At 39.8% G+C, this 18148-nt stretch overlaps 1 protein-coding gene across 1 annotated transcript in view; it reads right to left on the reverse strand.

Moving 5' to 3' along the window:
- Nucleotides 1-756: 756 nt before the first annotated feature.
- Nucleotides 757-18148, reverse strand: part of LOC130919691 (protein-cysteine N-palmitoyltransferase HHAT-like) — a 288601-nt gene continuing 271209 nt past the window's right edge. Inside the window, exon 12 of the mRNA XM_057842365.1 lies at nucleotides 757-1458. Coding sequence (XP_057698348.1) covers nucleotides 1445-1458 — 14 coding nt within the window. The 3' untranslated portion in view covers nucleotides 757-1444. The remainder of the gene's footprint in view (nucleotides 1459-18148) is intronic.

Below are 18148 nucleotides of genomic sequence, written 5' to 3' on the forward strand. Positions count from 1 at the left end.
AGCGCCTATTGTTTACAAACATGAAACGGTACTACACGCACCTCGATAGGTTTGATTAAGGGCAAATGAAGACCTTTCCGGATTTTGGTGTAATTTTAACTTTGGACGAGTTCGTCAAAACAACCATGACATTATAAAAACGTAATTGCAAGGATAATTTGCGTTTTTTTAAAAAGTTTTTTTGCACTCCGTTAATGGTCCCTTCGCAAACCCGGCAGTGTGACGTGGATTCCCCGACGCAGCAGAGAAGACTATCCACAGCTAGCATAGCAGCAACAACGATGTCAGTGATATTTCCACCAAAGGTAAGCATTCAGGATCGCTCTTTCGTGACGCTACCGATGGCAAAGGGTCCCAGGAAAGATTAACTACAATTAATCCCTACATGTTTGAACGTGAGGCGTCAGATGACGGTGATTTTCTTGACACAGCAGATGTCGTCATGACGCCAATTGACAGCTCGACACTTCACGAACGGGAGAGTGAGTGGTAAGCCTTCCGTGAGTGGTAAGCCTAAGTCCAGCATCGAGATTTTTTTTATTTGAGAGAATGCAATTACATGGTTGTATACTTTTCCATGCTCTCCACATAGCTAAAACAGGGTATTAGGTAATGGGACAGCTCCTACCGATCTAAATATTGTAAAGCTAGCCCAAATGTGGCTAAATGAATGATATGTTATTGATTTTTCAAAATAAATGACAAAACGATTTTATTTTCCAGGTGTTGCTGTAAACCGTCAAGTAATTACCCTTACAAGAGTATGCCTGTGTCGTCAGGAGATCCCAGACGTGAGAGCCAAACTTGAGGAGGCTGAAGCACTGACAGAGGCATGAATTACATTTAAAAAATAAAACCATAAATTGTAAACAACATTCTATTCTATTGGTATGTATTGTAATTACGTTCTGAAAAAATATTCAATAGGTTAGCTATGCTATAGCTAATTTATACCAAGCACACAATGGCACACATCAAAGAACAAATTTAGTAAGCAATACTAAGTTACTAAGCAATACAAAGTTGGGATAGCAACAGACTAGCGCAACATTGAAAAATGATAATGGCAGTGGGAAATATGTATTTACTCTTTTCTGTAGCATTAAGTGTTCTCTATACAAAGATAAATCATTATTAAAATATGAAGGTAACTAGATTTTTCTTTTAAAAAATGTGTACTGTATATATGACTAGTTTATGATTTCATGTCATCAAAATTTGCTACATTTATTTCTCCTAAGTCATCGTCATCTGATGTCGCAGACGGAAGAAATTCAGCATCTGGCAGGCATCATATAGGATCTCTTCAGTCGTCATTGCTGGACAACGCATCACTTGGGTCATCATATGACTCGACCCACTCTCTCTTGATTTTGGGAAACTGGGTTGCGACTGACTTGCAACGCTTTTTTCATCGTGGTGAGGGTTTCCGCCACTGAATTTTTTATGTTTGGCTTCCTGGAGAAGCAAAAAAAAAATCACAGCAGCATGAAAATATTGGATGAATCCTAATTTTAATTTAATAATAATTTCTTGGTGATCAAATAATAATGCCCCAGTCAAAGCAGCATCTATTTGATGCTATTGTTCCCTCTTCAAATAGGCAGACCTTGATTTGATGCTGTAGTACAATAGTTATGTTTTATTGAGATGTATTTGATACATTAGGGCCTTGCAGGTGGATTGTTTTATTTATAGGCTTTATATTTACCCTGTGACAGGCCAAAAAACAATGAGCCAAGGACCTATTTGGTGCTGGGGACATTTGAATTTACATAATACCTATTGATATAGTAATAAAATCACATGAGTAGACCTGTCAGACAGAGGTTGCGCTAGACTTTTTCGGTGTCTGTCATTTTGACTGACAGGGTCATAAAAATCCGGTCATAATCTATTTTTACCCGTCACTTAAATTTTAAAAATGATGATAATGACATTGTGGTGACCCTTTGTTTGGCATAATTCACCTTCCGTACTTGTGTGTCCATTTGGCCGAGCGCGTTACCGGCTACGACACAGTTACGTGACAGAGACACTCAAGAGCCGCGCGCGTTCCGGCTTGAATAGAGAGTTCACAGAGAGCAGCAGAGCTACAGCGGCTGGACACAGCAATTCCAGCTAACAAGACTCTTAACATTGGATACCGCTTCAACATATTCAATAGTATTTAGTTTTTCATTCATTCATTCATTTCCCACGCCGCTTTTCCTCATTCATTTTAAATTAATATTCTGTCTGAACAAGCTTAACAGAGAATCCACACTGTGCCATCACACATCAAGCAGATGAATATGTAACTTTTTCTCCGCAGTGACAAAAACAGAGTCTTACACCTTCCTTCTGGTGCGCATAGACTTGAATTGCGTGCCCCCTTGTGCAGTCCCTGTTTTTTCACCTCTTTTATCAACACCATCGTCGTTTTGGGGCTTTTTGAAGAAACTTCGGACGCTCAGTTGCCTTGACATTTTTCAGAGTAAGGCCAACGACGTCATGCATCAAGAGAGACAATAGCTAATTAATATGCTCACTCGCCACCCTGTGGTCTGGGGTGTGAATTGCAACCTGTCAAAATGACAGATGGACTTCAGTTTTTCCCGTCACCATTTTAAAAAATCGGTCAACGACGGAAAATATTCGGTTAACGCGATCCCTGCTGTCAGCAAACGTATCTACTTATGACAGGGCAACAGCAAGAAAAAAAAATGTCGCGCTTCAGCAAACAGGCAGCAGGAGTCCACTTCGTTTATCAACAGAAGTGCATCAAATTTTAGAATCAGAGGGTCTACTTACGTCTTTGTAAAACCAAGGTTGCATTGTTGTAGGTTTTCATAGCTGTCGTCGCTGAAATGATGAAAACAATGAGCCGATCGGGGACCTGTATGCATGCTCACAAAAAGGGTCCAAACCTTTGCAGGAGAAATTTTTTATGACCACTCATAGAGTCTCGGGTCTTCCTGTGAGCAATTCATCGCTACACATCGAGATGGCATGACAAATCTCGCGAGTAATACCCAGAAAATGTTTGCAATACATGGCGAGGATAGCGTGGTGCTATATTTCCGTGTTCAGCGTGGTGGCGAGGCTCCCTGGAAGTTACGTCATCAGGTAGCGGTCGGCAGGGTAGCGCGTCTCTCGTCGCTATGGTGTTGCTATGGCCATAACTCAAAAACTACGCGGTCAATTATTATTATTTTTTTAATGTGACTTTTTGAGACAGTGAATGATGCATTAATACAATTCAACTGAGTAAAACACTCAAGAGTGAAATCCGAAAAGCTCTTCAGTTGCCCTTTAAGCGAGGTTGTTTGTGTTGTAAGGGGACGGTCGAGAGTTACGCCCCGGAACAAGTGAGTGATATACGCATTTTATTATGGTGGCGTCGAAGACGGTTATGAATTATACAGCGGCATGCTTGACAGCGTCCAGCAGTTATTGTGATAAATAGTTTCAGTGGAGGAGATGCTTAATGACAAATGGAATGCAGTTCTAATAGCTTAGTGGTTGTTTAGAACATGTTAGTCATCTCGCACTGGAACACGAAAAGAACCACAAACAGTACACAACTTCACATAGCATGAAAATTATGCAATGCAATTTAGACAAGATGATTTGTTTTTTTTTTTCTTTTTTACAATAAAGCCTGCATGCAAACCAGTTGCACAAAATATAAATATATCATGTTCCTCTTACAGCTGACACTCTTAAAAAAACCCTCCCCGCTTGGAGCATTTAAATCCCTTCACTACAAGTAATAGTGGAAATTATATACAGTGCCTTGCAAAAGTATTCGGCCCCCTTGAATCTTGCAACCTTTCGCCACATTTCAGGCTTCAAACATAAAGATATGAAATTTAATTTTTTTGTCAAGAATCAACAACAAGTGGGACACAATCGTGAAGTGGAACAACATTTATTGGATAATTTAAACTTTTTTAACAAATAAAAAACTGAAAAGTGGGGCGTGCAATATTATTCGGCCCCTTTACTTTCAGTGCAGCAAACTCACTCCAGAAGTTCAGTGAGGATCTCTGAATGATCCAATGTTGTCCTAAATGACCGATGATGAAAAATAGAATCCACCTGTGTGTAATCAAGTCTCCGTATAAATGCACCTGCTCTGTGACAGTCTCAGGGTTCTGTTTAAAGTGCAGAGAGCATTATGAAAACCAAGGAACACACCAGGCAGGTCCGAGATACTGTTGTGGAGAAGTTTAAAGCCGGATTTGGATACAAAAAGATTTCCCAAGCTTTAAACATCTCAAGGAGCACTGTGCAAGCCATCATATTGAAATGGAAGGAACATCAGACCACTGCAAATCTACCAAGACCCGGCCGTCCTTCCAAATTTTCTTCTCCAACAAGGAGAAAACTGATCAGAGATGCAGCCAAGAGGCCCGTGATCACTCTGGATGAACTGCAGAGATCTACAGCTGAGGTGGGAGAGTCTGTCCATAGGACAACAATCAGTCGTACACTGCACAAATCTGGCCTTTATGGAAGAGTGGCAAGAAGAAAGCCATTTCCATAAAAAGTCTCGTTTAAAGTTTGCCACAAGCCACCTGTGAGACACACCAAACATGTGGAAGAAGGTGCTCTGGTCAGATGAAACCAAAATTGGACTTTTTGGCCACAATGCAAAACGATATGTTTGGCGTAAAAGCAACACAGCTCATCACCCTGAACACACCATCCCCACTGTCAAACATGGTGGTGGCAGCATCATGGTTTGGGCCTGCTTTTCTTCAGCAGGGACAGGGAAGATGGTTAAAATTGACGGGAAGATGGATGCAGCCAAATACAGGAACATTCTGGAAGAAAATCTGTTGGTATCTGCACAAGACCTGAGACTGGGACGGAGATTTATCTTCCAACAGGACAATGATCCAAAACATAAAGCCAAATCTACAATGGAATGGTTCAAAAATAAACGTATCCAGGTATTAGAATGGCCAAGTCAAAGTCCAGACCTGAATCCAATCGAGAATCTGTGGAAAGAGCTGAAGACTGCTGTTCACAAACACTCTCCATCCAACCTCACTGAGCTCGAGCTGTTTTGCAAGGAAGAATGGGCAAGAATGTCAGTCTCTCGATGCGCAAAACTGATAGAAACATACCCCAAGCGACTTGCAGCTGTAATTGGAGCAAAAGGTGGCGCTACAAAGTATTAACGCAAGGGGGCCGAATAATATTGCACGCCCCACTTTTCAGTTTTTTATTTGTTAAAAAAGTTTAAGTTATCCAATAAATTTTGTTCCACTTCACGATTGTGTCCCACTTGTTGTTGATTCTTGACAAAAAATTAAAATTTTATATCTTTATGTTTGAAGCCTGAAATGTGGCGAAAGGTTGCAAGGTTCAAGGGGGCCGAATACTTTTGCAAGGCACTGTATATAATTTCCACTATTACTTGTAGTGAAGGGATTTAAATGCTCCAAGCGGGGAGGGTTTTTTTAAGAGTGTCAGCTGTAAGAGGAACATGATATATTTATATTTTGTGCAACTGGTTTGCATGCAGGCTTTATTGTAAAAAAGAAAAAAAAAACCAAATCATCTTGTCTAAATTGCATTATTTCACAGTAATACCAAATATGTTTGCAAAGCAGAGAACCTTTTTCGTGGGTTCCATTGTAATGTTGACAGGCAGAAATCACTTTACCAATCATTTCAAATGGATTCATAAAAAATATATATAAAATGTTTTTAAAAAACAAAACAAAACTAAGATTGTGCGGCAAATCATTTCCACATAATGTATTTTTTTAATCCCTAAAGTATTCACCTTGTCTGTATATGAAAATGCAAATTATTTTTATGAGGGTTTTATCATAAAAATATCCCTGGAACAATTGGTATTCTATTCAGACAGTAACTTTGTCCACTTAAATAAAAATCATGTCAACAAATAAACTCATGTTTGGTCCTTATTAGTAGCAGTTTGTTTTATTTTAAGACTAATAAAAGCGTAAAATCAACTTCACAGGCAGGACTAATCAGACGAACTGCCTTGTACATATTTTATGATCATTTTCATGTACTAATGTAAAAGCCTGGAGTCATGCAATAATTATACAAATGGGGTAATGTATGTAGAATTTATGAGTAGGGATGTCCCGATCCAGGTTTTTGCACTTCCGATCCGATACCGATATTGTTTTGCACATCCGATACTGATACTGGCCGATACCGATACCGGCCTATCTGAGCATGTGTTAAAGTTTAAAGTTATTTAGCCTCCTTAATTAGTTGTCAGACTCATTTTGAAAATGGTTTTAGTACTCCTGATAACTAGCCAGCTGAATTAGGTGAGTTTAAATAACACACAACGGTTGGTAACAAGAAACTTACCTGTTTATTCAGTGACAAACACAAGACATTATAAAAAAACAAACAGAAATGGCATAGTCAGTCAGTAAAAAGTGCAAATAATATTGTAAACTGTCTTTAAAAAGCAAAACACACAAACAACCTCAGTGGAAAATCCCACAAACCCCCTAAGCTATTAGATGCTTTTAATGTTTCGTACATTAGTTACAATAATAGTATAAAAAGCCTCTCAGGTTTAAATAAACGACTATTTCAGTATCAAGTTAACATTTTAAAACAGTAAATAAAATTACTCAAGTCCCCATTGTGTATGAGCAGCTTTAAACTACATTCAATTCATTTAATTTTGTGAATCAACTGTTAAAGTTGTTAAAATTGCTCCCGTTATTCCATAATTTCCCTTCTGTCCACTTTCGACATATGAAAGTTTTAAAACTGTTTTGAAGATAGATTCAAGTCAAAATTTTGCCGATTTAGGAGTATTTTAGATCAAAAGTTAATTAGGTTCGCTTGGAAGGTTCACAACGGCCTACTAGGGAAGTCTCCTGCTTTAAGATGGCGGCTGTTTACTAACGCAACTAGTTTTCAATTAAAGATGCACCGATACCGATACTAGTATCGGCAGGGGGCGCCGATCCGGCCCGAAATGGTGGTATCGGTATCGGCGAGTACCAACAAAGACGGCGCTGATACCATTTACCGGTCCATTATTATATCATTTGACCACAGCCTTTTTCTCCTCCTGGCGCTCACTACACTGTGTCTCTGTGTTGTGTGATGACACGTGAACACCAAGCAGCTATCGCTATTGGCTTGCTCCAGACCAATGAGAGCGGGCCAATAGCCACTCCTGACCAATCAAAAGGGGGCTTTTTCATATGGACGAAAAACAAACCAGGAAATATGGCGGCGGTCGGCAAATATTTCCAGATAGAAATCCCGTCGATTAAAATCAATGGCTGCATGCAAGATTTGCGGCCTGAAAGTTTGGAGATGTGGAGTTAAATCGGCCAGTTTCAATACCTCGAACTAGATAAAACATTTGAAGACGAAACGTGAACGAACACAACGAGTTCGAGCCTGCAAGAGCAGGACTGCTATCCAGAGGAAGAAGGCCGCTGGACCGGTGTTGTACCGAAATCTGCGATCCGTCAGATTCTGTGACGAAGGAGGGCGATGTTGCCAAAAGCAAGGCCGACAGCAACGAAGATGAGGAATCGAAGAAGGCCACTTACGCTAACGGCGTAAACAGCCATTTGCTACGTAAATGAGGCTATTCACTCGAAGTTGCCGAGGCTTATTTTCCCTTTCAACGAATAAACGTCATGATATTTAATCATGACGCTGACATTTGGAAAATGTCTGCTTCAAAAAATCACATACAGTAGCTATATCATACAGTATATTATGAATTTTTGATGTTTCGAAAATTTCTGCTTGAATAGATTACTTTTGATATTGTGAAACAGTAAGCTGCAATAAATTGCGATTTTTCTTCTTATTCTTCCTGACGAGGTTATTGTGTAAATATCCTCTTCAATGAATTACATTTATTGTATGACTTTTGACGTTGTGAAAATGTGTGTTCTAATAAATTAATTGCTGTATTGTATTTCTGAGATTATGAAATTATCTGCACCTATAAATTACATTATGAATTTATTACTCTTCCTCACACACTCACGCATACACAATTTTCGATGTATAAGGACAATGAATGATATAAATGTAAATGCTGTAGTTAGTGTGTGATTTCGCTGTATTTTACTTATGCAATTTCCCAGCCCATCGAAGGCAATTCCTTATTTGACATTCCCTTACTGTCATTTGAATGCATGTGTCCTCAAAATGACCACCAGATACTATATTTATAGTGTCACGTTTTCTCATAGGTGCAGATGTGGCTGTCGGAAATGGTGATACTCCTCTACTGTGTCTGAGAACAATCAAGTCACTCTTAAAGCTCTTTGCTGATCTTTTGACACCATCCCAACTCCCCCCTACTATATATCCTCTCAACTGGACCCCCAGAGGGTGTATATTTAATTATTACATTTTCCGATAGGTGCAAATGTGGCTGTTGGAAATAGTGATACTCCTCTACTGTGTCTAAGAACAATCAAAACACTCTTAAAGCTCTTTCCTGATCCCCTGACACTATTCCTACTCCCCCCTACCACATCTTGTCTCAATTTGACCCCCAAAGTCTGTACACTTTATCATGACATTTTCTGATAGGGTCAAATGTGGCTGTCAGAAATTGTGATCCTCCCCAACTGTAGGTGGGGCTGTAACATTGACACTTGCACTTTTGCAATAGCCGATTAACCCAATTTTCAGCTATGGGGTCCAATTGAAAAAATATGTACTGGGGGAATTGGGGTCTGTCATTAGATCAGCAAAGAGCTTTAAGGGTGACTTGACTGATTTTAGACACAATACAGGAGGATCACATTTTCTGATGCTGACAATTTCTGTAAGCCACATCTGCACCTATCAGAAATTGTGATCCTCCTGTGATGTTTAGTGATGACAAAATGTACAAACTCTGGGGGTCCAATTGAGAGGAGATATAGTATGGGGGGGGGGGGGGGGGGGTCAGAAAATTAGCAGAGAGCCTAGTGGTGACTTCATTTTAGACACAATAGGGAGGATCACAATTTCTGACAGCCACGTCTGCACCTACCAGAGGTTGTGACAATAAAAATATAGTGGAGGTCGTTTTGAGGTATTATATATTCAGGTGACGGTAAAATAATGTTAGATTAGTAAGGATTTGTCTTTGATGGGCTGGGCAACAGCATAAGGAAAATACAGCGAGATCAATCACAGACTACGGCATATATTTATATCATTATCCTTATGCATTTAAAATTGTGAGTGCATGTGTGGAAGAGTCATAAGTTAAAAGAATGAAAGTAATTTATAAGAGCGGACAATTCCATAATTTCACAAATACAATACAGTACCTAATTTAGAAAAGCGTACATTTTCACAACATCAAAAGCCATACATTTTATGTAATTTATTTAATGGGATATTTACATAATAACCTCATCATGATGAAGAATAATAGCAATTTATTACAGCGGACTATTTCACAATGTCAAAAATTCATATGAAATATCCAAAACTTTTAAAGCATTTTCTTAGTAACGATGTCATGATCGAATGTCGCGACGTTAATACCGTGAAAGGGAAAATAAGCCTCGCAACTTGTAGCGAGCCTCGTTTACGTAGCAGTTCACGCCGTTAGCGTAAGTGTTCTTCTTCGTTTCCTCGTCGTCGTTGCTGTCGGCCTTGCTGTTGGCAACATCGCCCTCCTTCGTCACAGATTCTGACGGATCGCAGATTTCGGTACAACACCGGAGCTGTTCTGTTCAACAACCTCTGGTCAGTTCACTTCGTCTACTTTACTTTTATTGTCTTTTACTGAAAGAAATGCCGCAGTAATTTGGGAAGTGTTTCCAAAGTATTGTTGCCACCTTTCCGAAATAGAAATAAGGGACTCCCACCTCCCGAAAAAAAGGAGAGACGGGATGCTGTGGTCAATTATTATTACTTATAATTGTTAGCGTCCGAAAATGCGGAAACAAGGTTGAACCTCGAAGCAGACAACAAGCAGGGGAGACATAAAAGGGTTTAATGAAAAAAAAAAATAAATAAATAACACGCGATCGCGGGACAGTAGAAATAACAAAAGGAGTCCGTGACAGCAGGTCGACGGACAAACTAAGACGATAGGCAGCGGTTACAAACGAGAGCAGCTCACTAACAGAAAAACCCAATGCAGGGGCATAACAAGCAAATGTAGCGAGATTATTGTGCCAGATGTCAAATAGCGATCAGCAAGGCAAATATCTCGGCAGCCTTCTCTGACATCACCCGTGCTTAAATGCTGCGTTGATAAGCCTGCATTGAATTCAAGTGCCACGCCCAGCAACAAAACACAATCTAACCAGCAGCAGAATGTGACAATAATTTCATGAAAGTTGCACTGTTTGGACTTTGAGAGGTTTAAAAAAGTTTATTCAGTTCATTCAGAGTTTATTATTATCAATTTATTTTTACTTTCTTACTGTTGGGCTAGTATTATACATGTTTTATTAATTTCACAAATTTAGCACTATTTTGGCCTTCGAGAGCGGAAGGTTTATTCAATTTTTGTCTACTAGGGTTTAGTGTACTTTTTCCTATTTTGCAAAGGTAAGCAACAGCCTGACAAAGCCTTGATAGCAATGATTTCACATCCAATTATGTAGCTCTTTGGGAAAAAAATAATAATAATAAATAAATATATATATATAATCGGGGTGGTATCGGTATGGTATCGGTATCGGCCGATACTGGACAGCCAGGTATCGGTATCGGGGCCAAAAAATGGTATCGGTGCAACACTATTTTCAATACTTCAATGTTGCATACGCAGTCGAGTCTGTCGTTTTGCATCTTGTTCTATATACATATGATATCTATTATCTCCAGTAAAACGATGTTGACGTAGTTTGTAGCAGCTGTCAGCAGCAGTCAGGTATTCTTGTGTTATTTATCCAGCGGCATGAGCTGAGCTAAAGCCGTGAGTTGAGCATTGGCATTATTATCTATGACTAGCATGCTCTCATCATACTCTCGGGACGCAATGCGGTCCGTTTCTCATTGCATCCCGAAGACCGCGCTGTATATTAGTTCTGCTTTACTTGACATATTTCAATAATCGGAATTTGGATGTTTGTGAATCGTTCTCGAATCTTCCATGGCTGAATCGCTCAAGGATGTAATGACGGCTGGGCATTTTGTACCATATTAAACCGTATCATATTGTTTGTGGTGGTATTTCGCTAAATGCTTGATTAGGTTAGTTGTATTAAAACTTCTTACAGCTTTACCACCACGCTTGACTTTATTGTGGCATATGTTGCATTCTGCCTCTTCGTCTTTGTCGTCCTTTAAAGCAGTAATGTGAAGTAATTTCTTCACATGCCAAATAGGGACACAAGTAAAGTAATTAAACATTGTCCAACAAATAAAGCATGAAAAAATAATTTATATGTTGTATATTTGACAAAAGAATCGCGTTTCCGAAGTTCGAGCCTGAAAGGGGACGAACGTGATACGTCACATCGATAGCAGCTCCATACATACGGCCACCATACAAAGCCCTTCAAACAATGATTCAAACAGCGATATAAGCGATAGATCGAGCGCAAGGGAGAAGATACAAGTTTTTGAAGAAGAGGAGCTTGGAATTTTATGTTGGACCTAACATGTATTAGCCAGACGCTAATCAGGATGCAAACAATGTGCCTAGACTACCTGACATGGAATGGATACAAGACCCATCGAGATTACAAGATTGGTAAGATATAGGCTGTTATTATTTTCATGATTTGAAGATGCAGGCATTTGCACATAATTTTATGTTTTTGTCTATCTGATGACATTGTTAAAAATAATAATAATCAGACTTCATGTTCATTTTGGCAGATCCGGCAGCTCTCGTGCATATAAAATAATAATATAAAAAACGTTGGGGGGAAAGAAGGTGATGAGTCGTTGTTATATCTTGACCGTGTGACCCACACGACACCTTTATTGGCTTTTAAAACTTTACTCACCGTCTTGCCAAGCGACTCTGAACAAAAACACTTTTCTCCCTTTTAGTCAAGGAGTAAGGCACAAACAATAACAAATCTAAATGACATGCGTACCCTCGACCGGTGAACTCCCGTATTACAACACAATAAATTTTGCTTCTAGCTGATCTCCTCCTCGCCTCCTACTCCAGCGTCGATCGTGCATAGTGTCTTGTTATGAGCTTTTTGTTTACAAATGTTTCGAACACACGATGTGCTGACAACCTTGTCTCTCTATTAACACATGGAGCAGTTCTTATGGAAAAGTAAGAACACGGCTCGGGGCACTCGGGAGGAAGAGGCGTCTAATGGCATGAGGAAATGTAGTTTTTTTCACACAAGCGAACAGATTACAAAGCACCACTTCAGTGTTGTCCCGAGACTACATTTCCCATGATTCACTGCGTGACCTACGCGCTCGCTGATTCGCTGCCAGACATTAAAAGCAACTTGTCACCTGTCAGCGGCTCTTGTACGTAAAACACAAAGTAGAAGGCTGTCAAGCGATCACCGTGAAAGAAACGCCGAACCGTACAAATGCAATGCAATGCTTGAAGCATAAAGGTGGAAATACATAATATAAATACAAGTAAATGTGCACAAACTCACCGGCGGTGTGTGTCTCTTACTGCAACGTGACCGTGAATTACCGCGACGCCGACCCGCTTATGTGCACATCCACACTCCTTTCCCGATTGACAGTGGATTAACTCTTTCGGACAAGATCGTAGATGACGCACAATTTAAACACGCTTAACCTAGTGAACGCAACAACTATGATCGGGGATTGCCACGAGTTAACTTTCGGCTAACGTCGCTAGTTTATACTGTTCATTCCACAACAGTTAGCAGCTCTGCTTTGACAAAGTCATCAGTCATCTATCCAAAAATCACACTTTTTGGCAAATCCTTGATCCTAAGCAGACCGGTTAAGGAAGCAGGCATCTTCGAAGTGTTTGCAGCAGAGAACGCTACTTCATGATGGCGTGAAATTCATTCGCTTCGTGCGAACGAAAGATGTCCATTTATGTGCCCTGCTATCCTTTGGCCACTCATACAACTTTTCGTTTGAGTGAGAACAAAACATCGGCACACACCGCCGTGGCATCATACCGAGAAGCAATTCAACAAACAATACTGTTCTATGGCGGACTTCCCTCGCACTTCCCGGTGTGACGTCATTTCCGAAGATTGCCGAAGAAAAGCATTTTCGTTGTCGAGGGCGTTGCTATGGGTTAAACAAAGAATCTGGAAGGGTTGCGTTAAAAAAAAAAAATGAAAATATGCTTAAAACTGTTTAGCCATTAATATTATTCAAAAACATGGTTGGCCAACCTTACTTCACATTACAGCTTTAAGGTGAAATGATGAAATTTTTTACCGATAAAGTCTCTCGGTAAATTGGGAGATGGTAATGTAGTGTTTGAAGGTGTGCCATAAAATGCGGACCAGATTTTAGGGAAACCGAAGCAAAAACTGGAATGGATTATGTAAATCAGTGCGCTGGACCGGTTTTCCCCAAAAAACTGGATCGGAATTTTTCTGTGTCGGCCGATCCGATACCGATGTGCATTTTTTTGCCCATATCGGCGTCCTATCCGATCCAAATATCGGATCGGGATATCGCTATGACCACCAATCAGTCGTTTATATCAACACTACTTGTATTTTACATTCTTTTTATGTGTAGAGTTGCAGTATTTCAGTCCACTCTGCGCTCACTTCGTCCTCTTTCCGTGTAAAAGAAGAAGCGGCGTTCTTATATTATTCATTATTTTCATATGGATAATTTGTTTTTTACATGACTTGTCTTTTATCAGGATCGTATGCAGCAAAGAGGAAAAAACACACGCTTTTCTTTTTTCCAGCAAAAATTCAGTTGGCTAAAAATAAAGAGCTGGCCTGTTGTCAAAGGCGGGAACTCATTTGTGGCCACATGAGTAAAATAACTTCAATAAATTGATAAATAATTAAATTTATAATCCAGGAGCTCGTAAATGACCTGACGAATCTCTCATTCCGAGTCTTCATTTTTATAAAAGCTTTTCACATATTGAATGTAATCATGCCTATATGAAATGAATTGATTCACTTTGGGTGTAAACAGTGGATTAACATGTAGCTAATCTCATTATGTTTGATTGATTATGATTATGATTGATTGATTGTTAGATCGCGGCAACCTTTTAAGTCAATCACTTTGTACTTGCATTTTTTTTTTTTAAATCAGAGATGGCCAAAGTACTCTCTCTCAACTCAAGCAGACATATACAGTGGTACCTTAACATACGATCGCTTCGACACACGATCTTTTCGACATCCGACGTAAAATTTGATTTGCCATTTGTTTCTTCATCCGACAACATGCTCGAAATATGCGGATTTATGACAGCGCCGTGGTTTGTTTTCTCGCAAGACGGACGGACAGTGGATTTTCTTGTGTGAGAAATCAACATGAGTTCCAAAAATGTTAGTGCAGGTGGTGGAAAAAGGTGAGGCTTACAATTGAAATGAAGGTAGAAATGATAGAAAAAATATGAGTGTGGAGTGCACGTCCGTGAACTAGCTCGACAATACGGCCGTAGAATGTCTACGATCTCGACGGTCCTCCACTGACCTCCGTTCGCCAGTCTTTATAAGTTTAGGTGACAATTATTATTGTGGTAAGATTGCCCAAAAATCGCCAGCTTCGTCAGGTTTTCAATCATTTATTTCAAAACCTGCCTTCAAAACATGCCTACTGTCCGCCGCAGCTGAACATGAAAAGTGATAGTAAAAAGTCCTCTCTCGCGCTGTCAAGTCAGCCACGCGGTGCGTTCAGGTACATCACGCAAAACACATTCGCCACACACCCAATTCGTTACATTATAACAGGTATTATTGTTATTATTACAATATTATTCCGATTTTTATTCGTAATTTATTTGTTTTGCCCTGTGTAATTGCTATTTGCAGTAGTACCAGCAGCATTTAATAAGGATCTAGTGTAGGTTGTCGGGCTCTGGAACAACTTAATGGAATTATAATGTATTCTTATAGGAAAATCCTGCTCAACATACAGTGGGCCAAATAAGTATGTAGTCAACCACTAATTGTGCAAGTTCTCCCACTTGAAAATACTAGAGAGGCCTGTAATTATTAACATGAGAGACAGAATGTGGAAAAAAAAAACAGAAAATTACATTGTTTGATTTTTAAAGAATTTATTTGCAAATCATGGTGGAAAATAAGTATTTCGTCAAGACCAAAAGTTAATCTCAATACTTTGTTATGTACCCTTTGTTGTCAATAACAGAGGACAAACTTTTTCTGTAACTTCACAAGCTTTTCACCCACTGTTGCTGGTATAGACCCCACTCACCAACGTCACACAATGACGTGTTGCTGTATCCGGCCACCATATTGTCCGTCATTGTTTATCCGTATTCTCAATGGTTTCAATTTGTCGTGCAATTTATAGTGCACTTCATGGAAGCCCTGGTGCTTTCAGATGCTGTAAACTCAATGGATGCGTTGCATAAAAGGCGTTATGTGGAAAGCTTCAATCTATCCATTCGTCAGATCCATATTTGATGCCTAAATCGATATTTTTTGACCCGCTGTCTTCTACTTCTGTCAACTATCTTGTCCACAGAAACTCAGCCTATTCTCACAAAAGTTTGAAAAATTTTAAGAGCAGCACTCTAAGCAACATTACCCCGTGTGACCCTTTACTTCCAATTTTTTAAAATGGCAACAATCAATAAATAAAAAGTTGACTGCGACGCTTCAAGGATAGGTAGATATTGGACTATTTCTTCAATAAAATATGCAACTGTGCCTGCTTCATTTGCAAAGAGACAAGTCGCTGTTTTCAAAGAGTTCGATGTGACGCGATATTACAAAACAATACACGCTAACATGTACAACATTACAGGGAAGATAGGCAGCGAGAAATTAAAGCAACTTGAAGCTAGTTTAGTTTCACAGCAGCAGTATTTCGCAAGAGCCCGAGTGTCGAAAGAGAACGCCACAAAGACGAGATTGTTGAAATTATGAATTTAAAAAAATAAATAATAAAGCAAATGTGACGCACAGAAGGGCTTGCTAAAATTTTGTTTAAATATATTGTTCTATGTAAATCAGCCAAGGTAGCCCCACATATTTTTACCACACCAAATCTGGCCCCCTTTGCAAAAGGTTTGGACACACCTGTTTAACTGATGATCCGAAGACGAGGCCAGCTTCTTTCACTTGGTACCAGCTAAATATTATTCAAAAAATAATGATGGTGGAAGAAATAAGCATCTTGAATTTGAAACTGTACGTTGTCGGTGATTAGCCTCGCAATGATCTTAATTGTGGTTGTCAGCCCAAAACCCTCTAAATATATATTAAATGCATCTTACCAGATATAAAATGACTACTACATAATCTGTGGTGATCCTTTGGTGCCCAGTTTTCTCGTCGAATTGCAGCAGTCCATCTCGCTCTCCTCTCCGGGTCTCTCGGAATATGGTAGAACTTCAAGTCTCTCCGTCTATCTTCTCTGTTACTGCAACCAACCGCCACACATGCCTTCACCATTTTGATTATTAATGTTAACGAGCAAAAACACACCATAATAGGAGGAATTTACGTAGCGGTAATGCGTAAACACGACGAGCTAACGGACAATATGACGCGGAGGCGTGGTTGTGACGTCATGTGAGTGGGGTCTATTTTGGCCCATTCCTCCATCTCCTCTAGAGCAGTGAGGTTTTGGGGCTGTCGTTGGGCAACACGGACTTTCAACTCCTCCACAGATTTTCTATGGGGTTGAGATCTGGAGACTGGCAAGGCCACTCCAGGACCTTGAAATGTCGTCCTGAATAAGTGCATTTTTATTATTTCATGTTCCATTTAGCACAAGACTGTTATTTGTCAGGACCATGCCATTTATTTAGCAATTGGGGAAAATACTTGGATGAAAAGAATATCCTGTAAAAATATTGAAGTAAAGAGACAGAAACAATGACATTTTGCAGCTCGCTTCGTCGCGTTTTCCTTGTTGTGAATAGTTCCTCCTCGACAGGCTGACTGGTCCTTCTCAAGCCATTTATTTAGCTATTGGGGAAAAAAAATACTTGGATAAAGAGACTATCCTGTAAAAATATTGGAGTAAAGAGACTGAAACAATGACGTTTTGCGGCTCTCTTCGTCGCCTTTTCCTCGTTCTGAATAATTCCCCCTCAATGGGCTGAATAGTAAAACCGATGAGCCCAGTCACCCGCTGACGTCATCCACCTGTTGGGTGGATGACATCGTGATCAACCACCGGCAGATTAAAAGACTGATTTCTCGTCATCTGCGTTTTGCTAAATTGTTGTATATAGTCGAATCGTCTTAAAATATGATTCTAATTCACATAATAATGCTATTTAAGACTTTTTTCCTCCAGTCGTATGCTCTTTAAAATGCAGCAGTTTCTTTTAAAGAGGAGTGCGAGTGTTTTCCGCCATTTACAGAAGGGCAAATAAGTATTTAGTCAACCACTAATTGTGCAAGTTCTCCCACTTGAAAATATTAGAGAGGCCTGTAATTGTCAACATGGTTAAACCTCAATCATGAGAGACAAAATGTGGAAAAAAAACTGAAAATCACATTGTTTGATTTTTAAAGAATTTATTTGCAAATCATGGTGGAAAGTAAGTATTTGGTCTATACCAGAAGTTCATCTCAATACTTTGTTATGTACCCTTTGTTGGCAATAACGGAGGCCAAACGTTTTCTGAAATTCTTCACAAGCTTTTCACACATTGTTGCTGGTATTTTGGCCCATTCCTCCATGCAGCTCTCCTCTAGAGCAGTGATATTTTGGGGCTGTCATTGGGCAACACAGACTTTCAACTCCTTCTGCAGATTTTTTATGGGGATGAGACCTGGAGACTGGCGAGGCCACTCCAGGACCTTGAAATGCTTCTTACGAAGCCACTCCTTTGTTGCCCTGGCTGTGTGTTTGGGATCATTGTCATGCTGAAAGACCCAGCCACGTCTCATCTTCAATGGCCTTGCTGATGGAAGGAGATTTTCACACAAAATCTCTCGATACATGGCCCCATTCATTCTTTCCTTTACACAGATCAGTCGTCCTGGTCCCTTTGCAGAAAACAGCCCCAAAGCAGGATGTTTCCAATCCCATGCTTCACAGTGGGCATGGTATTCTTCGG

The sequence above is a fragment of the Corythoichthys intestinalis genome, chromosome 1 (assembly GCF_030265065.1).
Source record: "Corythoichthys intestinalis isolate RoL2023-P3 chromosome 1, ASM3026506v1, whole genome shotgun sequence".
In the NCBI taxonomy this organism is placed as follows: domain Eukaryota; kingdom Metazoa; phylum Chordata; class Actinopteri; order Syngnathiformes; family Syngnathidae; genus Corythoichthys; species Corythoichthys intestinalis.